Source organism: Apteryx rowi, unplaced genomic scaffold (assembly GCF_003343035.1).
Source record: "Apteryx rowi isolate R43461 unplaced genomic scaffold, aptRow1 scaffold_143, whole genome shotgun sequence".
Taxonomy (NCBI): domain Eukaryota; kingdom Metazoa; phylum Chordata; class Aves; order Apterygiformes; family Apterygidae; genus Apteryx; species Apteryx rowi.
In genome coordinates, this window is record NW_020447675.1 from 1,553,975 (window position 1) to 1,576,639 (window position 22,665).

At 37.5% G+C, this 22,665-nt stretch overlaps 1 protein-coding gene across 1 annotated transcript in view; it reads right to left on the minus strand.

The window, feature by feature from the left end:
* The window catches only part of OXCT1 (3-oxoacid CoA-transferase 1), an 81,259-nt gene that overhangs the window by 13,675 nt on the left and 44,919 nt on the right, over positions 1-22,665 (minus strand). The window contains exons 10-15 of the mRNA XM_026058114.1: positions 18,706-18,817; positions 18,122-18,216; positions 17,427-17,475; positions 14,438-14,510; positions 13,586-13,661; positions 3,363-3,452 (exon numbers count right to left, since the gene is read on the minus strand). Coding sequence (XP_025913899.1) covers positions 3,363-3,452; positions 13,586-13,661; positions 14,438-14,510; positions 17,427-17,475; positions 18,122-18,216; positions 18,706-18,817 — 495 coding nt within the window. The remainder of the gene's footprint in view (positions 1-3,362; positions 3,453-13,585; positions 13,662-14,437; positions 14,511-17,426; positions 17,476-18,121; positions 18,217-18,705; positions 18,818-22,665) is intronic.

The following is a 22,665-nucleotide window of genomic DNA, read 5'->3' on the forward strand; positions in this document are numbered from 1 at the left end:
GCGAGTCCAGTGAAGGGCTGCAAAGATGATTAGGGGACTGGAGCATCTCTCTTATGAGGAAAGGCTGAGAGAGCTGGGCCTGTTTAGCCTGGAGAAGAGAAGGCTGAGAGGAGATCTTATCAATGTGTACAAGTATCTGAAGGGAGGGTGTCAAGAAGAAGGAGCCAGACTCTTTTCAGTGGTGCCCAGCGACGGGACACGAGGCAACGGGCACAAACTGAAACACAGGCAGTTCCATCTGAACATGAGGAAAWACTTYTTCACYGTGAGGGTGACAGAGCACTGGAACAGGTTGCCCMGAGAGGTTGTGGAGTCTCCTTCTCTGGAGATATTCAAAACCCGCCTGGATGCAATCCTGTGCAATGTGCTCTAGGTGACCCTGCTTGAGCAGGGGGGTTGGACTAGACGATCTCCAGAGGTCCCTTCCAACCTCAGCGATTCTGTGATTCTGTGAAAACAGAGTCACCCTTCCACAGGTGTGTCCTGGTTCCTGACTTCCTGTGATTTATGGATTTCCTGAGACAGAGGTTGCTTCTGGACAATCCTATTTATTTGTCACTGATGAACCTAGCCTCATAAATCAGTTTAATCACCTCCAGATAAACCTAATACTTTAAGCTCCTACAAGATCCTGCCAATGATCCACAACTTCATTAGTTGTCTGTGAAAAAATATTTTCTGTTGTTTTAAAGCTGCTGCTTGCTAATTTCCCTTGGCTCCCAGCAGTTCTTTTACAAGACAGTGACCAAACATTCTGCATCCATCTTCTCCATGCCACTGTTTTATATACTTCTATGTTACCCTCCCTTAATGATCTCTTTCTTAAGCTGAAGAGTCTTCTAAAAAAGTCATTTCATGTCATCATCTTTTTTCTGTACCTTTTGGTTTTCAATTAAATATAAACATTGTTACTGAGACAATGTTTGTAATATACTGTATACCAGAGTTTAAAAAGAGGAAAATCCTTCAAGTATTTCTTTGAGTGTTGAGAGATACTAGGTTCACCTTCATAATTTAAGCATGAGTTCACTGCAAGGATTCAACATCTTGTTACATTTAAAAACTACAACTTGTAAACTGAACAGAGAATGCATTTTTAAATTCTAAGAAATTGTATTTTAAGGTTTAACAAGCCATCGCTATTAATAAAAAGAAACTTGAAAGGGATTAAAAGGTCCTTTATAAGATCACAAATCAGACAAAACTGATTACAAGAACTATCTACTGCAACAACTCTGGAACAAGTTCATTGAAGGTATTGTGTATATCCCATAGCCTTCCACTGTATTTCAGGCCACCAGCTCTTGACTCCTGTTGATTTACAGGTGGCTTTAGCATCTAATAATAGATATTTGGGGGGGGAAAACAAGACAACAAAAACACACAAAAAGTATAGCCACTGTACCCTCAGCTCCTTACCAGTACACTTCTAAATAAACCAGCATGTTCTCACAGTACATACATACATTTCTTTCACTCAGTAGCACACTGTGCTCTGAGCAGGAATGAAAGAGTGCTCCTGAGATGTATGAAGTGCTTCTTAGATATGGACGAAATAACAGTTTGTGAGAAAAATCTTTGGAGTAAAGAAATAAAGGGACCTGAATATAAAATCAGCTCTGTAAGAAGTAATCACCCCAATAAAAGGCTTCGGACTTTCAGAACTGGTGTCACAGATGCTATAAATTTGTTTATGTATGCAAAAAGAAAAAAAAAGAAGAAGAAAAAGAAAAAGGAGCATCTGAAAACCATAACAGCAGCTTTTGATTTCTGAACAAAAGATTTACATATTTCAGCCTCTTCACTTCTGAAAGAAGTATGAAGACCCCAAAAAGAAGCTACCTAAGAGGAAAGAGCTCCAAGAATACCAGTAGCCTCCATTTTAAAACAACTATATAATGAAAAATTACACTGTTTATTTTGCAGTGCTTTCTAACAAACAGCAGAAGCAGAAGAAATACTTGATGAAAGCCTATAACAGACTTTCAAGAAGTGCACACCAGGCATTCCTTGCACCTAATGACCCAAATTATGTATATATACATGAAAATAAGTAAGTCTATGCCTGGACTGTTTATAATAGTGAACCTACCTGTGTTTCCATCCTTCTCAGGTTTCAGTACTCCTACTGACTAAAAACAGCAAGCAAACAACTTCCAAGCACTTTACTGAAAAAAGACTTTGGTAATAGCATTTTAAAGAGACAAAATGGCATGGATAATTGCACTGTGTGTGGACTCAGAGCCCTAACTGAATTTCACAGTATCTGGAAGTTAGAAACAAAAATTCATTCAGATGACAGTAATACCTGCAGTATGTGTCTGAGTAAATAGATAATTGCACATTCAGTTTGGGTGGGGGCTGGGGTAGAGGAGCAAGACACATAGATGAATTTCCTTTTCACACACACTGTTGGGCCAGTCTCAGTCCTGTTACTGAAAATGTGCCCCTTGAGATCACAGTTCAGTATAAATTGTGCAAATACTGTATTTTTAATAGTAATTTTTTTGAAAGTGAAAATTCATTCCATAAATCAGATTTTAAAAAAACACACCTGTTAATATATTTAACTTTCATATTTACTACCATGAAAACTCCTTATGCTTGCCCTAATATCTTCCGGCAGGGATATAAATCTCACACATACATAACTAATTCTTATTGCAGACATGCAACAGATTTGGAATAACAGAAACACACAAATGAAACAAAAGGTTAATTTTTAAAGATCTATTCCAGTTTTCTCAGAATAGAGATTTTGTCCTTCAGTCCATTTTTCTCATATTCTAGACAGCCCAGTTTTAGAAGTTTCAAATGACAAGGTTCCTATGACTTTCTGGGGGAGGCTGTTTATCTCTGCAAACCTCCCCTGCAAAGAATTCTCCAGACTAACTTCTATCACATAATAATATAATATGTAAGGCAGCCTGTATCATATCATGCCAAAAAGATCCATTTTATCAAGCTGTCAGTACCAATTTGATTGGCAACTTCAAAGGTAAATATCTTTTCATCATAGCAAGTATTTAGCCACGGGAAACTTCATTTTTCCAATTGTCCTGAGGTAAAGAGTAAAAAACCTAGGCAGCATTTACTGCAGCTCTGGCGATTGCCACTCTCATTGAATTTACATGAAGTAACTAAAAAATGTGTGCGGCTATTAAATAACAAATTCATATTTCATTTTTCCAGGGTGAATGGTCCACTTACAAGAGGCAAGGAACCATGCTAACTCCCTGCTGTATCTCCATAATAGCTAACAGCAAAACTGTCAAATCCTCACAAAGAGGGACAATCAATGTWAGAGATCTTTTTTGGTACAGCACAAAATATTTGTTTAGAAAGAAGCAGCAGAGCCTTACCTTGGCTGAATGCTCCATGGTGACAACCACTTTTGTCTGTGCACTGGATACCAGGTCCATGGCACCCCCCATGCCTTTCACCATCTTACCCTGAAATGAATTTTTTTAAAGTAGTTTAACATTTTTACAATACACAAGATAGATAGATATATTGGCTGCATTGACAGGACAATATATTCACCTTCTTTCTGTATAGAAAGCCYACATATTCACCACTGTATTCAGACCAAAACAGAGCTTCACTAGAGAGAAAACAGTTGTCTCATTCTAAGCTCTCTGTAATGCAAATAGTAGAAGAATAATGAGTAGCACATGGGGCCAATTGTTATGCTTGGTGTCCCAGGGTGTAACTTAAATCTAAGTAGTACCATTGACTTAATGGAAGCCCTGACACAGAGGAGAGATGAATTTAGTTCCAATGGTTCTGACATTATAAAAGCAAAGCATTCATTCTCATGGTGATAGAAATATCATTCTTCCCTCCAAAGAAATCTTTGCTTATGAAAACGTAACAACAAGAACATCTGAGCACTCTCAAGCTCTCCACCTGCCAGTTTAGAAAACCATGGTTTGTATCACTGTATCAGCACAAACTTTTCTGCTTATTTCATTCCAGATGTCTTTGGATGTCATTTTGGAACATGGGTAAATAAATGAATTTGGATCAGTATTCATTTCTGTTTGTCCCTCAAACCAAGTAATGTTTTCTGCTTCTGTGCCTCATTCTTCTTTTAAAGAGTGTCAAAATCGCACCTGTTATCACAGCAGCTGTATTGTGGCTTGGTGTTCAGCTACCTATATTTTTATTTTCTGTCATGCTGCACCATTCATTGAAATTCAACCCCTGCCTGCTTCTATCACCTTAAATAAAATGCATCTGATCTTGGAAGGTAAGAAGTCCAGACTTAGCACACTTCTTGGATGAGAAATGACTAAAAGTACAAAGTTCTACCAGCATGAGCACAGCAGTCATTTTTGGACAGCTGGCAAACACTAGACCCCAAAAACCAAGCTAGGCAACAACTTCATATGTCACTCCTGAGTTACTGGGAAGGGAATCTCAAGTTACTAGCATGATAGGGAAGGTTAGTAGGAAGCATGAGGCAAGGAATTTTACAGGTTAAAAGAAACTAATGTCTGTCTCAAGTGTTTTATATTTTCTCTGTTTTGAACTGGCTGTTTTCTGGAATTTAAAATAAACCATGGACAGAAATAYGTGGTTGGTTGTTTTACATATAAAACCTAAAAGTATATGGTTAAATAACTTGGAAACTTCCCCATGTAAAACATTTCTCTTATACTTCCTTTTGATTCCTGTGTTATTCAGTATCAGTACCTATGGTCTGTGATACAAAACATATGGGAGAAACTTGTCTCATTAAGCTGTCAAGCCAGCAACTTATTGGAAATCTCTTTAGCATAATGAAGGGAACAGACACAGAAAATGTTATTTTCTTATTGTTTGCAGAGTGAAGAATGAATCACCACTTTCTATATCTGTAAACTCCCTTGGTATTTCTCAGATCAGATTAATATTTAATATTAATCACCCAAAACATTTCAGACTTTGTCTTAACACACTACTAAATATTTCTTTGTAAATACAAACCTAAAAGGGATGACAGGATTTACCTCTGCACTTAATTTCCTGGCACTGCTCGTATAATTCTCCATCCTATCTTGAAATACAGAGTCCTTACAGAGACTGCAGTGACCTCTCATCAGCCTGCCAGAGGTTCACCAGCAAAATAATGTAGAGTAGCTGAAGCTGAGGTATTATCTTCCCATTAGCTCAAAATATGTTTGCATGGGGGATTATGCTATCAATATATCTGCCCTAATAATGCTGTTAGTTCATTTTCCAGGCTTTTTAATTCTGTTAAATAGTAAAGAGCTACAGCAACTGGGAAATTCCTGAAGAAATAAGCACAGTTGAAGGACAAAGTAAATCTGCTGCTGAAGATGATGTCATACAGGACTGAGATAGGGAATTTCATCCCTACATGTGTGCAGAAGCAGTAAAATGCAAGTTGAGAAGGACTTTGGGAAAATTAAATCAATCCATCTGCTGTTCTTCTTTAGGCAAACATATTCATTCCTGGCAAAGCAAATAATTTAAGCCTTAACTCCCGCTAGCCATGTTCATATTTTGAGGAATATCCAAAGAATGAGAGTCTTATATTGCTCTTAGTGCATCTATTGAAATCTCACAACTCTAAATTTGAATTAGGATGCTCCACAAAAAATATTAAAAAAAAATATTCCCAAAAGACATTTTGTTTTTTTTGCCTAAGATAAACATGCAGAACAAAGCAGTTCTACCACTTATAAACACTGTGCATTTATGAGCAATGAGCAATTTCTGTTTCCTTTAATTTTTAATAGTATATTTGATTGCACCTGACATAAGCCAGACTGTTTTATTTGAATACTTTGTAAAATGCAGCAGGTCACAGAAAGAAATATTTACTCTTCCTGGAGACCAAATGCAACAGCCAGCTGTGATGTGAAATCTCTGATAAAAGCTAAGTAGGGCTGATAGTGCTGAATACTAGTTGGGACGGTAACTGTACATTTCACTTTTAAAAAGTAGTGTTCATTTATTTTGGTTTGTTTTTCACTGAACAGGGCAAACTGCAGACAGTATAATTGTTCTCTTTTTGCAAATTGATAAGACACAAGTGTAATGTTTAACCCACATTGAGCTCAATTGTTTTAGACAACTCATTAAAAAAATTTCAAATGAGCGTTTCCTAAAGTACACCTGCAATTTTCCTACTCCTTCTTAGCACGTTGTCTGGGGCCCAAGGTTTACATGCTTGTATGCTTTTTTTAGTTGAGCTTTGTAAGCTCCCAAATACATTAGTGCTGCTAGCTTAAGAAACTAGAAGGAAAGATTTAGTTCAGTGGCAGTGCTGCAAATTACAGTGCTCTATTATGAAAACCTACTTTATCAGTTGGAGTTTGAAGCAAGAAAAAAAGTTTTTCAAATTAACTTTGTGCTCTCTGGGAGGTCCAACATTGGGTATACTTACAAAAAAGGGTTAGGGAGAAGACAGAGACAAGCTGACAGTTTTCTTGTAGCTCTTTTGTTCCAACAGTTACTGTAAAGGGTTTAGGATCCCGGGAAGAGTTCTATGTCTCTCATCTCACTTTGTCAGCAGTTTTTGCTAAGTCTCAGTCCAGATTTTCTTGGGAGGGTGTGGGTCATGGACACAATGGATTTTTTTTTTTTTTTTAAGATATTCAGCTCTTCTGCTTTCTTACAACTATTTGCAAAAAAGAAAATTGCAAAAAGAGGGATTTCTAATAATGCCTAGGTATTATAAAATAAAATGTTGTGGTTATTGTGGTGATGGGGCATTTTTCAGAAGAAACAAGAGAAAGTCATGTTTTTTTCACACAAACAAAATAGGATAGAAAAAGCCCTCAAAAAGGTGAAAGGAAGATTAAAGTACAGCTAACATAATATACTTCCCTTCTCTTTTGAGGCTCCAGGACTCTTCCAATGGTAGCAATTATGTCCTGCAAGGGCTCTGTAGGGTTGCCAGGCACATGTTTGTTGGGAGAGAAACAGTAAGCTGATATATCACTGTAGGCTTCATTCCAAGGCAGGTGTCCACAAAATGTCATTTCATATTAAAATAATATCCCATTGAAACCTAAATTTCAAAGCAGAATCTAGGTAACTGCAGGTCCTGTCCTCCCCCACTGTTAAGCTACTACTTTATAAGTCCTACTCAGGCATGTCCTAAGCATTAGACAGACAAATTCACATTAGTGCTGAGGGATGCACACACTGGTTAAACGTAATCAAATGTAATTAACCTGCATGTTTTCTATTTATACAGAATTTAGATGTCTAATTTGCAGTGCTTCATTCATTATTTTACTGACAATAGTTATAAAAAAGGAAATGTATTTCTCATAAAATTTCTTGCAACTTCATGCTGTTCAACTTTGGAGCAAGAAACAAATGCAGATGGTTCAATGTACCCATTGCAACAGAAATGCTGGAGGAAGCCACTTGCCAGACAGTGTGTTTGGATTCAAAATGAAGACAAGCCCTGTTCAAAAATCCTCCTGTTTAAGCAAAGGTGTAAATACCCTGTATTGGGACTCCTTAGAGAAGAAGTTACAATGCTCTGAGGAATCCAGGGACAGGTACGCTTCCTCCCATCATCAACAATGAACATGTCAAGTCAGAAAATCTGTTGCTTCGGAGCCCTCTGCTTTTAGATTAGATGTTACAAATAAATAAATAAATAAATAAAATAGATCAGCAACATTTTTGCATTCCTCCTGCAATTCAGCTGGCCTCTGCCACAGTTTACTTTCACTTTAGACATACAAATGACTCAGCTGATGAACATGCAGTTCATCTTATGCTCAAAAAGTCCAAAGCTGTACAAAAAAGATGTACTTTGAATACCTGTAAAAAACCCTACCATTTAATGTACAGAATTGCATTCCTAATGTCTTAGGTTATACTGACCCCTACAGATAGCAAATTAAAAGATTTATTACTAAATTTGAATGGGTTTCCTCATGGTTTCTTTTCAGATAATCTCCTTTGATAAAACTCTAGAATTTTTATATTGTTTTTCTTTCTATTCCATTTATTCCATTATTAACACTTTAATCCTTTAAATTTGGCTACTCCAAGTCAGAGCATTTAAAAATAAAGGCTGCTGGTTTGAAAGTCCAAAGATTTTTTTTCATTTTGTTGTTTTTGGTTTGCAGGGGGTGGGTTAAAGAACAGTCCACATTCAGATGTCCAGCAGAGCCACCCTCCACAAATAACATCACCCTCTTGATCTGCCCTTTAACTGCTTTACCTTAGCTATCAAAATGTATCTTACACTCCAGCAGCAAGCTACAGCTAATCTGCTTGCTCAAAATTGTATTTGCTTTGTATTGTTTGTAGGGAATGGAGATGTTAAACAGTATCAGCCCAGTATCAACCCTGTGGCTGTGTTAGTCGACTGTTGGTCACTACACTTTGAGCCTGATGGTCCCAGCAACTAACAACTTCCCCAGCACCTTCAGACACATCCTGTCCAGTCTAATGGACTTCTATATGTCCAGTTTACTTAAATAGCCCCTAAATCAATCCTTTTCTACAGTGGATACCCCCCCAAATTCCGCCACTAGCCACAGAGACCACACCAGTAAACTAAGGCAAAGAAGTTGTTGAGTACCTTGGCCTTTTCCATGTCCTTTATCCTGAAGTATTTTACCCTCTCACTAATGATGTGCTTCGTCACATAACTTTCACCTGTAGTAATTCTCTACCTAGTGAAATGTTGTGTCACAGAAATCTCATACATTTTACTCTTTCAGATTCTTCGACCTCCAGCTGCAGGGCATCTCCATCATTGGTTCAATGTTTTTTCTGCTGGTACATTGTATCAGCAGTATCAGTAGTTATGTTATTAGTGTCACTGAACCCTTAGGAGGTCTCATCCATCACTTTTAATCTTTTTTTTTCTCCTTCTCTTGCTCTTAAAAGATGTTGTTTAATGGCTAGGAGATGTTCAGAAATGCAGAAACATCATTAGTCAAAGAAACCACATTAATAGGCTATATCAGGTGGGGGGTTTTTTTCTTTTTATGTGGAGACAGTGTAACTGACTTCAGAAATTGTACTTTGCCATGCACAAATCAAAAGACCAGAATTCAATGCTTAGGAAAAGTGACACRTGTCATTAGATATAAAGTTATCCAGTTACCATAGGTACCAAATTCCACTCAGAAGTCAGGCACCGAAATGCAAGACACAATAGTACTTCACTTTTTGGTACCTAAACCTTCTCTTTTGCTCTCTCCTTTAGACTATGGATAAGTATTTACTCTGAGCTCTTTGGAGGAAGAGAAATTTCCTTATACTAAAATTTTAAACAAAAAGCAACAATTAAATCAAAACAAGCAGCACTAATAATAAGGCAAAGCCTCTGGTGTCTTGCTTTGACCTATGCCCAGCCTCTGCTACCTGTCTCAGTGGCAAATGGAGTCATATATCTTCCATCAGGAAGGCTGTAGAAAAGGAAGCAATATTTCCCAGTATGATGTAGCCACTAGAGAGGCTGCAGAGACAGGCGTTTCATAAAACCCTTCTTCAGCAGGGTCCCAAAAMATCACCGGCAGAAAGGAACTAGAAATGAAGCAAATACAGGCAGGGAGAAGTGGTCAACCCCAGAATTTTAAAAATCCTGAGAGGCAAGTACGCTGGCACAGGAGCCAGGACTGCTGTGACAATCTGTGCTGCTGCTCTGTAAGCATGCAGTGAAGCTGCCCTGCTGGCAGCAACTTCTGATAGTAGCTTGAGAGAAACAGGTCAGATATTGTGTCCTTCACTCTTAGTGAAGTGGCTCAACCCAGCAGCTCCCAGCAATCATGTGTTAGAGAATATCAGACTGAAGCTGCCTAGAATTAATCACTTAGCATAACTTGCTTAGCATTAGTAGCTAAATTTGCTGAAGCCTTAGGCCTCAAGCTGTGAAATTTCACCTAGATACGTTGAACTTTTACCTAGGTAAGTAAAAGGGGGCCCCAGAGCCGCCAGTTCAAGCCGGAGAGATAAAGAAGTTACACCTACAGCAGGAGGAGCAATCTTGAAGATAAGAAAAGAAGCAGCCTGCCTAGAGACAATGAARGAGCCCAATGAAGAAGGGGAAGACCCCAGACCTAACTATTACTATTGGTCCAAACTATCGCTTAAGAGGTGGGGAATTTAGATTGTAAGGGTATAATTGCCCAGGGATTTCTTTGTTCGGGGTCCCTCTTCAGAGGCACCCAGCTCGAGCTGTAATTACTGCACGTGTGTCATTAAATTTTATTTCGCTCCGATCTGACTTCGAACTTCTGCCTCAGCGGGAACCTAGGGTCAGACCCTGTTATGGTGGCCAGCGAGCCTAATTTTCCATAACACATGGTCACCCATCTGCTCTTGCCTGCTTGTCTGTCTTCCTTCAGTCTCCAGGCTTCATCCACCGTGGTGTCCTCAGCATTTCTATTCCACCCACCTTGGCCACCCTGTCCCAACTGCACTCCGTGCCCAAGGGATCCTCAGAAATTTGCCATCTCCTTCTCCTTCCCCTCTTTTCCTTCCCCAAAGCCTGCCTGTCAGTTTGAGAAACACCACAGAGATGAAATCAAAAAGCCATAAGTAATGTTTGATGAAATAAATCTATCAATAAATGCCTGTGTTTAGGAAGACTCTCCTGCATAAGCAAACAAATAGCTTGGTTTACTGCATGTACTTTGAATATTGTCATATTCGTCTTCCTTTACTCACAGGATTTTCCTCTCTATTAGAAATCAGCAGATAAGAGTGAAGAAAGGGCTGCAATCATTGCAATGAACCTTCCTAGTTCAGTTCACTTTTCAGGAATGAATGCTCTAGTTAAATAAAAGCTTTTGGACGCAGTACAGATGCAACTGTGTGAAACGTAATATCACACGTGGTCATATAAAATTACTTGGATCTTTGACATTAAAATCTGTCCATTGATGAATCAGGAATGCCTATTTTCAGACATTTCAGCTTTGTGAGATATCACTACATGTGTATTTTTGCTAGATCACCAGGAATACTGTAGAGCAGGGACCTGTATTTACCATTTGTTCACTCGTGCATTTTGAAGATGCTTCTCTTGCCCTTTCAGTTTACAATAGCAACAATAAAGCAAACAAAGCAATTCTTCCGACCTAGAATTCGACCCACCCCCTTCTGCTTTCTAGTAGGTCTCTCAGAAAGAGCTTGAGTAAATGGAAGGCTTTCCTGAGTACAGGAACACTTAACAGAGCTTTTGCAGGCCAAAAAATTAGGGCAAGAAGAAAATCCCAGAGTTAAGTAATCTTGAATATAAAGTGCAGCTTACAGACATTTTAATATTGTGACTTTCAGTTTGCAAAAGTATAAAGAAAATATCAGTCTAAGACAGCCCAGCCAAATGAAACAGAATTTATCTGACAATTGAAATTTAAAAAGATATATGGATTAAAATCATCTTGAATTGTGCCTATAAGAATACTTCTAAATTCTATTCACAAAAAAGTAAATTATTAGTTGGGTTTATACTGTAATAATTTACTTCTAAATATGTTTTCTAGTCTATCTCCAAAAATCARTTTTGACAAAGAATGTAATGATTCAAAATCATTTTTACTAGCCATTACATAAACAAGTACTTAATTTTATGTTTGTGTAAGACATCACAGCCACCACAGGTTAAAGTAAGGAAGTGCTTTGACAGAAGCAAAACTACTCCTCAAGTAAAAATAAAAGAGAGAAAAGTAGATCTTAAGCTGACGTAAAGGAAAAAACATCCCACTCAGGTTCTCAGTAACCTTTATCTGTACTATTGGACTAACAGTATAGATTACTTAGATTTATCTATATCTACCATTTGGAAAAATATAGCTTAATAAGCATAACTTTTAAACAGTTAGCTATTTAAAATTTGGGTGACTTATTTATCGCACCTTTGAGATACAGGGCCATGCATAAATCAGGYGAACTCCAATTTTAGTTCAACTCCTTGAAAACTTTCAATATCATTCTTTCACCTTGGTTCAAACAGCAAACCTGGGGTTAAAGGCATAATTTGATTTATCCCTTATATTCAAAGTGGGTTTTTTTTCCCTCAATAAAGGCTGATTTMATTATTTTGGATTCTAGTGACAAGCTCTTGTAACTCAAGTCAAGAAAAGAAGTTCCAAATCAGATTCAGGAGACCAAACTACTCAAAGATTTTAGTACAAATTTGGAACTTGGTAATGCAAAGCTAACCAGCATTACTTTCATGCATATCACACTTGGACATTTACAGTATAACTGATCATTGGCTTAGATTCAAATACAGAGCTCTGTCAAAAGACACAGAGTAGTAATAGTAGAACACATRTAAGATCCCAGAGAGATGCAACAGGGAGAAGCATTAACTCTCAGACCCCATTTTTCACAGTATTAACCAGATGACACTGCAAGCAGAAAAGCATCATGAAAAAGCCAGCACTTTTATCAGTGGGGTCTGAAAAGATCTAACCAGCATTAGTCCCTCTGTTCTCAGTTAGGTGACTATAAAAACAAGTTATTCTGCAAGAAGCAGAAGTAAGGAAGTGTGTTTTCTTATGGATTTGTGTCATACACCCCATATTCCAATCTAGCCATAAGCCCTTCACATCTCCTGTGATCTCTCTCACACAGACACCTGCAATATCCCTTCAGATATCCCTTTCTCCCACATCTGTCCTCACAGATCCTATGTCCCCTCTCGCTAAAAGCAACCTGTGCTCCAGGCACTGCTATGCTACCTGTGTGCTCATAGGCCTACTGGAAGGTCACACAGACTGTTGTGCTCAGCTAAAGCTTTTCCCTCAGACAGGACACTCATTTGTTTTTTTTCCTCCTCTATCCAGCTTCCAATTTTTAAATACAGCTCATTACCTTAAACCAGACTAAAAAAACATTTGTTTCTAGGTATCTCTTCTGATACAACAGTACTGTATTGTAAGCAGTTGTAAATATCTGAAATAAACTTGTAAAACATGCGAAAAACATTTATGCTGTTTAATRTTAAAATGTAAACTGCATTCAAAGAATGGCTAATATCATTAGCTGCTTGAATAACACTGAGACTGGCTTATATTTCTGTGTTTGAAACCTGTAATACTATTCATGTAACTACAACAGTATTACTTCATTCTAGCTGTATGCGAAATAGCAATGCTGGGATCCTTTGACAGGAACACTGGGGAAAGAAAAGGCAGCCAATTTTTAGTCTTATATCTTTGTAATAGCTACACATCCTTTTACACCTTTCGTCAAGCTCTTGCTCTAGTTAGGTAACCATACAAGAGTTGTTGCTTTCTCAAGAAAAAGCACCAGTCCTCAGCCCAAAAATGTGTCATTTCAAAGACTTAAACCCAACAGGAAGAAAGAACGCTAACCTATATCRTGTTTGGTTCCTCACACGTTATGCTTAATGTAAGCATAATTTTAGAGGGCTGACTGCTGATATTTGATTGCTTGGTCCCAACAATATCCAAGAAAAACAGTGTTAACCTTAAAGCCGCGCACATCTCTATTTTAATGCTTTGAGCTTCACAGCGTCCCTTCTGCTTCAACCCTTTGCTCCTTTGCCTGACTCTCAGCTACTAATGCATCTATATTATCCTAAATAATATGTGCAGTGACAGAAGTACAAATGTCTACTTACAGGAATCATCCAGTTGGCCAGGTCACCATACTTGGACACCTGCATAGCTCCGAGCATTGTCAGGTCAACATGGCCTCTGGTAACAGAAGCAAAGTGTGTAATTAGCATATCATGTTCAAGTAACAGCCCACAAATCTTTACAAACTTTTGTTCACACTCTCATTATATCAATGAGAAAAATAGCGGTATACCACAGAGGCAGGTATATGATACATATATGTTTCATATATGTAGTTGTTCTTTTCTCTAGATGTATCACTGATGCAAACTTTTCTGTCTGCCTACTGAGCCTCAAACTGTTATTATTTTTGTCTGATTTTGGTTAATTGCATGCACAGTCAATCAGCTCTGAACTCATATTTTTAAGTGCACTCCTTCACATATTTATATGCACTCATTATCTTTTCAGAGCCATTATGATTTAGTGTTTGTTTGCACCCAACCTCCTTCCCCAAAAAAACAAACAAAAAACAGGTGCAGATGGTGAATTTCCATCAGCAGGGTGGAATGAGGACTGCAGTTGCAGGCTGAGCAACGAGAACACAGTGTGCAAGTACAGATTAGATACCTGGAAATCACCAAAAAGTATTTGTTAAAACATAGTTATAAATGTGTTTATATAAGGCCAGGTGGGTGCTAGACAYGAACATCAGTATGGTATCTATTAGTTACAGTGTGTTTCAATTTCCAATAGCCAGACCTAATTCTTTGTAAACCATCACTGAGCAAGTCCATGATCATTTTACAGGTTGTTAAATGCTAACCACATTTCAAAGAATTACTAATGAGTTCAGTCACTGACTCAGTTTATTCTTTTCATGTTTCAAAAGATATGTTTCTGTTGTTACGTACCCTCTTATCATTGCAAATGATTCATCGCTAGAGAAATAGGAAGAACCTGGCAGAACAGTGACTGTCTCCTTTCCTGTAAAAGAAATAAGCTATTATTTGTATGTATTTTGTGTCTTTTACAAATGCAGTCACAGCTATTAACCACTAGGAAAGGATTTTTTTTTTTAATCTAATTCCTTTTGGATTTTGCACAACTATGGACTTGGTTACACTTCCTAATCAATCATAATGAATCATGGAGTAGTTTATGTGACAGTTTTTATCATAGGATTGCCTACTGTTTAACCACTAGCAGTCCCAGGCAAGACATCACTGAGGCCAGAGGTTAAGAAATCCCTGCAGACTTCAGCTTTCTGCTCTATCCACAGGAAAAGTGAGGGGTAATCACTTTTGGAAGAGAGAAAGAGCATCTTCAAGAGATAGAAGGGTTGAAAGGAAGAGAGCAGACCAGATGCTACAYAGTCTAGAGTGGCAATGATATAGAAAACAGAAAAATAAACAAAGAAAGAACAGACTAAATCTGTCATTTAAGTGCACAAAAAAATGTATTTCTTTGYGCTGTACTGTTCTTTCCATGGTATTTGGGTCAAGCAATGGAGCACACAAAATTTGAGCCAGTGCCCAGTGCATGAATCACATGGAAGCGTCTAATTTTGACTCCATCCAGAGCCCTCTCTTTCCTCCCCTGCCAATTCTTTGAAYTGGTCTGAGCAACAACCATATTTATAAAGTGCCTATGGAAATGCATAAAAAGCACAACCACGGGTAGAATGAGCAGCCAGGCATGAGAAACTGAAGAGTAAAAGAGACTGTAATGMAAGATGACATTGAGGAAAAAAAAGTTAATGTAACAACAGAGGGTAAGAAAAATGAAACACCATTAAACAGTTTCYAGAAAATGAGGGGAAATATATTGGAAAAAAATATAATTACATTTTCAGGAAAAAAAATGGAGAAGAAAAGCCAGGAAGTTATTTTGAAAACTTGAGTAAAAATATTTTTTTGTAACAAGCTTTGGGTTTTGATACTGTACCATTCAAGTCTATGAGTGGGAGCAGAATTAAATCCTGTTCCTTTGACATTTAGCTTCTGTCATCTTCATATGGTTTTACAAATTTGGCTGAAATGCTCAAAGGCACCTAGAGTGGTCTTAACCCAGCTAAGTCTCAGTGGGATTCAGCAGTTTCTGAATGTTTTACCAATGAGAACAATAATAGTCTTGGTGGTAGTTCTGAGATTCATCTAATCCTGTGTCCTGCCTAGTGCAGCTTCAGACACAGATGTAWGATGCTCAACACTGAATTACCCAATACTAGAATAACCTGATTTCCATGTTGCATTTTATTCTAATCTCTCATATGTTAGCTTCAACCCAGCAAGACTACTTCTTGAAAAATATTTGCTGATCATAAATAATAATTCAAGATCATCTTGATATCTATATAAAAGCACAATGATTTTCCGAATCTGATAAAGTTCTTCGAGTTTTATTAATCCTCACTTTGTTAAAATGTTTCATTTCTAATATACCCATATTAGAACTTATCAATATCAATTTCTATGGTAGATTATTTTAAAATATTTTTTCTTTCYAATGACAACTTTAATAAAAAATTTTAAAAATCCTGAATTTAGTTCAGGCATTAATTCAGCTCCCATGTGTCTCTGACATTTTCCACCTTACAGCGTATCTCAACAGTCAGCTACTGGTGAAACACTGGAGATGGGCTTAAATAACTCTTTATTTAAAATGTAACACTGAAACAGGGGAAATAACATAGTGGGTATCAATTAGTTAAGCCAGGTAGCAAACGCTTTAAGTCAGTGAGCAATTGTTGGAGTGTACCACGATATTAAATTACAAGCTTAACTTATGTCAGTGCTTTATCTCATTTGGCTATTCAGAGTTTAATTGTACTAAGAAATAGCGATTGGCAAAGGTACTTTTTTTATATATAAAGTGATTTCTGATAAAGACAACTTTGCAAAAACAACTCTGAAATATCAGCTATGGATCCGTAATCTATACTGTTAATATCAATGGGAATTTATGAGGTGCAAAGGCTTCCTGAAGTTTATCACAATGCAATATATAGGTCCAGTTTTATATGGAAGCAAAGGGAACAGGTACATGCACAACTTACCACTAAGAAAACAGAAATCAAACCAAAGACAGACACACTAAACCTTAAGAAGTTTGTTTTTTCACATTTCATGGCTGCTTCTGAGGTGAAATGCCCCTAAACAGAAGGAAGCAGTGCAAAACTGCCCTGGATAAATAAAAGGGAGCAGCAGCAGGYGATACGTTTGAAAAAGGGAAAGCTCTTCCAGACAGAGCAGTCCCAGAAGCGCTGCTCCTTCGCTGACCTCCCTCACGGCCAGGCTGCTCTCAGCGCCCATGGAGCTCCATTCCTCTCCTGAAGTGCCGAAAGCAGCAGCCCCAGCAGCAGCATTGCAGCGTGCCTGGCCCTTTTTGGCAAGCTCTTTTGCTCCTGCCCTGGCTACAGCTCCCTCTCCAAAGATATAATCAGGTATCACTTATACAATTCACTGCATAGGAAGAAACCAGGCTGTTATATACACAACCTTGAAAACTGTGTCCCAGACATGAATCATTGAAAACCATTTTCTAGAAGACACAATGTGAGAAGTACCCGGAAAAAAAAAAAAAAATCCATATTCACATATAGGCCTCACAAAACAATCTCACTTCTGAAAAGGAAAATTTGACCCTCTACTGCCTAGGCTGTAAAAAAGTTTCCTTCAGTAGTTACTGATATGTACCAATGCATAAGCTCTAACCAGAACAGAAAACATCTGTAGTGATCAAAAACAACTATTACTTAAAATACTAAAAGAAGCCAAATACATCAATATTTATAAGTAAATAAATCAGGAATCTGGGTTCAAATACTGGATCAAAAGAAAAATTTTAGATTAACAATGAATAATCATTTTCCATAAATGAAGTTTATTTAAAAGATTTTACCTGCATTAATCAGGTCTGGATCCACTTCATTTTCAAGTGGATAAGGACCCTGACAGCAAAACAGACGTATGTCAGCTCTATATTAAAATACCTTTGAGATACAATTTGTAACTGCTTTATTATATCTAATGCTTATTACTGAAAGCAGATCATAACCAACTTGCWTTTTTTTTTCCTCTTTGGCACAAGGCCATCCTATATATACAAACCAAAATGTACTAACCTATCAGGACTGATGCACACATTGCTGGAGGCTGTTAGAATTATTAAATGACCACAGAGTTGTTTTCACCAAAATGACAGATATTTTTCAGAGGGAGGTCTCCAAATGCAATTTAATAAAGCTTTTTACCACAGTGAAAATAATGCTTATTTTAAGTTTTAAGTTAAATTATGTTAATAAGCCAACTTACAAGGCTTGGTCTTGCAAACTAGCGAAGGTTCTGACCCCTCCAGAAAAATATGCAGTTAAGAACATGTTTAATTTTAATAAATAACACCATAATCCTGAAATGAGCATTTCCTTCAAGACTTCCCCACACTACAAAGAGAATTATGGAATCATGCAATATGGCAAGTCTTTGAACATGCTTTTTAGTAAAACTATAATGAGGTTGGTGGGAAGACTAAAACCCAGCAGCTCAGCAAGGTGTATACACTGCAGAAAATTATCAGTGACCATGATATATTCTTACCAAACCCAGGACTCCATTTTCACTCTGTAAGTGAACAGTTATATCTGGACTGATGAAGTTACTGGCCAACAGCGGGATTCCGATACCCAGATTCGCTGAGTGAATTGGTCAAGGCAGAAACAGGGAACACAGTTATTGCAAACTAGTAAATTGACAAAGTTACCATTGTACTACAATTAGATTAGAAMTGTTCTCTTCACAAACATTTTATTTTTCAGTTAGACGCCTCACATTTGTACTGAATTATTTTGGCATTTGGACTGCCTAACTGCATTCTGTCAAATGGCTCACATGCTAAAAAAAAAACCTGTCCAAGTAATCTTCATTTCTAATGTACTTTTTCAAGACATACTTATGAAACATTCAACTGCTAGCAAACACTCTGGACGTGCCTGGGTAAAGACTCCAGGTTCCATATGCATTAACATCCCATCTATTTCAATAGGGCATTAATAAAATGACATAATTCCATGTGCTGGGCAATGCAAAGAACAAACATGAAAATAAACTTGTGTTAAGCAGAACAGCTGCAGCTGCTATAGTGAATCACCACAGCTTTAACCTACAGCACAGCTAGAGGATACCATACATGCCATCCTCAAACTCTAAAGCGGCTCGTCTGATGATCCTCTCCCTCACATTGTCTCCTTGTTTTTGTTTGGTTTTTGAGTCTTCAGGCTTTCGGATTGATAAGCGCTGCAAAAGAAAAAATAATCATAAGCAAAGATTAGCATCCAAATTCTTGCTTCCCAGACATGAAAGCCTGATTTGTGATTGCACTGAGATACTTGGTCTAAGAATAAGGTTAACAATGTCTCTTACAAAAAATAACCTTTTCTTTCATCAGTTCAGTCCTATCTAACCAATGTAGTCATCAAGTACCCCAAATGATAGCCTTAGAGGAAAATGTTATTTCTTTGTCTGTATTGCCAAGGCTGAGTGGATGCAYGATACACAGACACAACTGGTTAAGAATAAAGGAGAAAAAAAGCACCAGGCATTAGTGCAGATACTAACAAGTCTGAGATTCATTTCCCCATAGATAACTACATTTTTTTAAATGTCAGCCTAAAATGCAGATACTGCCCTCTCTCTGCATTCATTCCATTCAATGGTGCTATTCTAGATTTACATGCATGAGASACACAAATACCAGTCATGTAAAGAGCTAAGCAACTAAGTTTCAAATACACTTTTGCACAAATCTGTCCAAAAGGCATTTCCTGTGATTTCCTGGCCTTAAGTTGATGCTTTCCAAATCACATGTAGGTGAAAATGCCATGGCATTCAAAAAGTTCGTAAGACCTTTTTTTTAAGTGATGGTGTACATGGATTCTCTTCTTTGTGCATCTCCCCCATGTCCTGTTTTGGACTATTCTGAACAACGTCAGGTTGCAGGTCCTGCACCCCCTATGTCCTCACATTCTCTCCTACTCCAGGTCATAAAGGACAAATTAGGCAAAATCATCCTCTGTTCCTTTCACCATCACATAACAACCCTTTCAGCGCCTTTTTCTCCTTATATTGGGAGCCCCTTTCTTCCTGGACAGTCATGGACTAACACTGTCAGTTCTCTTAAAGTCCTCAGCAATTTCTTCTTTATATCACTTACAAGTGATGACTGCCTTTATAGAAGGCATAACATTGTCTCAAACAGCAAGAAAGACTCAGACTTTCATCACAGATTTCCCTCATGCAATCTTTCATAAAGAGGAATTTTGCCCATGAAGAGGAATTTTGCACATAGCTGTTACAGAGTTCCACACAACCCAGTCTGTTCATCTCAGTTTTCTTTTCCTTTACGTCAGGGAAGCACTGCTCCATGCACTTTAAGTTATAAGGGCATCAACATGTTACCTTAATAGTACGCTATCATGCAGGATTACCTTCAGCTGCAGCTTTTGTAGACAAGGTTATGGATAGCCAAAATCCCTGCAGATATCATAAGTGAATCTTCAGCTTCTAAGAATGAGTTACAAGCTGTTCAAATTATATCCTTTTAGCCACCTTAGCACTTATTCAACTAGAACTTAAGGAGCTTCCACTACTGTTTAGGAACATATATATTTATATATGTACATACAAACATATTCACACATATAAAAACATATATGATAGCTACATACAGAGTGGTTCAGACCATTTAGAAGATATTTCTACTTTGTAGGTTACGTTGCATGCTGTGGGAGAACAATTCTCAATTGTACAGTAACAGTAGTTCCTCAGGAYGTGCTGTCTCCACGGCCCTGGTGATATGCTCTTTTTCTCTACATCTGACATCTGCTCCCTGGGGCTTCCGAATTAGCACAAGAGCTCCACCCTTTGTGCTGTATATGGAAAACTACAAGGACAAACAAACTGCAGACAGTCTCCGTGACAATCCCAGCCAAAASAATTTACTTTGTGCTCATTGTTGCATGTATTCTAGGAGTAGAACTCCCATGGACAAGACATCCTGAAAAAAAGAGTTACTATTTTTTTCTTACTTGAAATATTACAGTTCTTGACCCATTTGAAAGAGGTTCTTCTTGTGCACTGTAATCTTCTAACTGCATTTTATTTAGTATTCTAATGCGCAGATTGGTTCTTTTTATGAAAGGTGAAATACCTTCTTCAAAATCTCTTAACAATTTTATAGGGGTAAACTAATCAGAATTACAGGCATTGTACAAAACACATAGAATTTATTATTAAATTAATTCCTTTATAAAAAATTATCCTACAGACCATATTAGATAGTATCATTTTCACAATGGAATGCAAAAAAYTGGCTGAACATTTCTAGAAAAGCTATCCTGCTTTTGAGAACTTAAAGTCTTTTTGATAAAGGCACTTTTCAGATCTAATCCATTGAGAAAATCTTTGCCCAAAAAATATTTTCTGGAATTTTGTTTTTTGCGTTTGAAGCCAATGAGTTTGTGCTGAAGAGGCCCYTCCTTAAAGAACAGAGGCCAGCAGCAGGAACTGAATTAAATAAGATTCATATTTAGATAAAATTCATAGTTAGATTTCCCTTTTCCCACCTATTTGGAATTTCATTATACAGAAATTTTTTGTGCTTTGGCTATTTTCCCTAGAATTGTTTATGCAAAAAGTAAGAAAAATCACAGAGGATTTCTCTGCAGCGAATGGAAGTTTGGATAGGAAATATGACAAAGGCATTTCCAGTAGAGGAACCAAGTATGAGTCCAATTAGGCAGAAAYTGCTATTTAAAACCAGTAAGAATTATGACAAACTGTCTTCTACTTATTCCTCATTTCCTCCCCTTTACCAGTTATCATACTCTATGCTTTTATACATACAGCCTCCTTCCTCACATATAATCTGCCATTTCCTTCCTATACTTCCAATAATGAGATGCATCACTGCTAGAATTACAAAATTCCAAGGACAAAGTTAATCTCTGTTGCAACTTTGCTGTGTAGTTTATAAAAGCTTTCTTCTTTCTCTCTCTCACTTCCTTTTTCTCTTAGGCGTATAAAAAAGAGGCAGTTGAGTGGACATCAAAGGAGTTCCCACTTAKGCAGAGAAGTCAAAGAAAATCTCAGACAACCTATGTATTTTGTATAGAGGTCTTTCCTGGGTGGAGAGTCACCTCTTTATCTAGCGCCAAACTGCAGTAAGAGCAGCAGTTTAATAAATGCAAAATAGATTTCTCTCATGAAAGGTGAAAGCTTTTTTAAACTGAGATATCACATCCATTCAAAAGGAAGTAACAGGGTATTTATTAATTGCAGTCTCACACAACATGCCCAAAGAATAAAAAGAGGTTCGATACATCTGTTTCCAGTCCAGTACTCAACGAGGCAATATGTTTTTGCAGGATGAGCAGATGGAAGAGGAAGGAGGAAAAAAAAAACAACCCCCCCCCACTTTTTAACCTTAACATTCCCAAAAAGAGTTTACCCAGAGAAAAGGACTTGTATGACTTTCTAGGACTTTGTGACTTAATTTTAAAAATAAAAGTTTAATTACTACAATTTCTTTTTGCACTCTTTTTTGTCACGAAGGTTTTTTCCTTGTATCATATATTCCTCCCCTCCACTAGTTCTTCTAATGACATTTTGAATAATTTCCACCTCCAGAGTATGGAGACACTGGAGAAATACAGAATTTTCAATTGCAATTTAAGTGCATTGTCRCATCACCAAAATGAGCATTAGGACATAGCTTGAGTGAGGCAAAGCAACAGAAAAAAAAAAGAACAATTACATAATCATCACTTTCTTGGAATTTTTCAGTGTTGGAATATTATTGCTGCAATTTTTAATAGCCATTGACATCTTGYATTTAGTCCAGAAATCCACTGATAAAAAAGTTCCTGTTTAAAGAAAAGGAAAGAAAGGTTCCAGGACCTTTGCAGTGTAATTCACTACACAGCACAAACAGGACTGAGACTGGCCCTACCTGTCCACCTCAAAAGCTCTCCAGTAGAAAAGAAAATATCTGATTGTCAAAGTTAGCTCTTAGTCTAGGCATTCCTCACTGTGTCTACAGGTTGGCTGGGAGAAGGAAGGAGAATGGATTTTCCATCAACAAATTT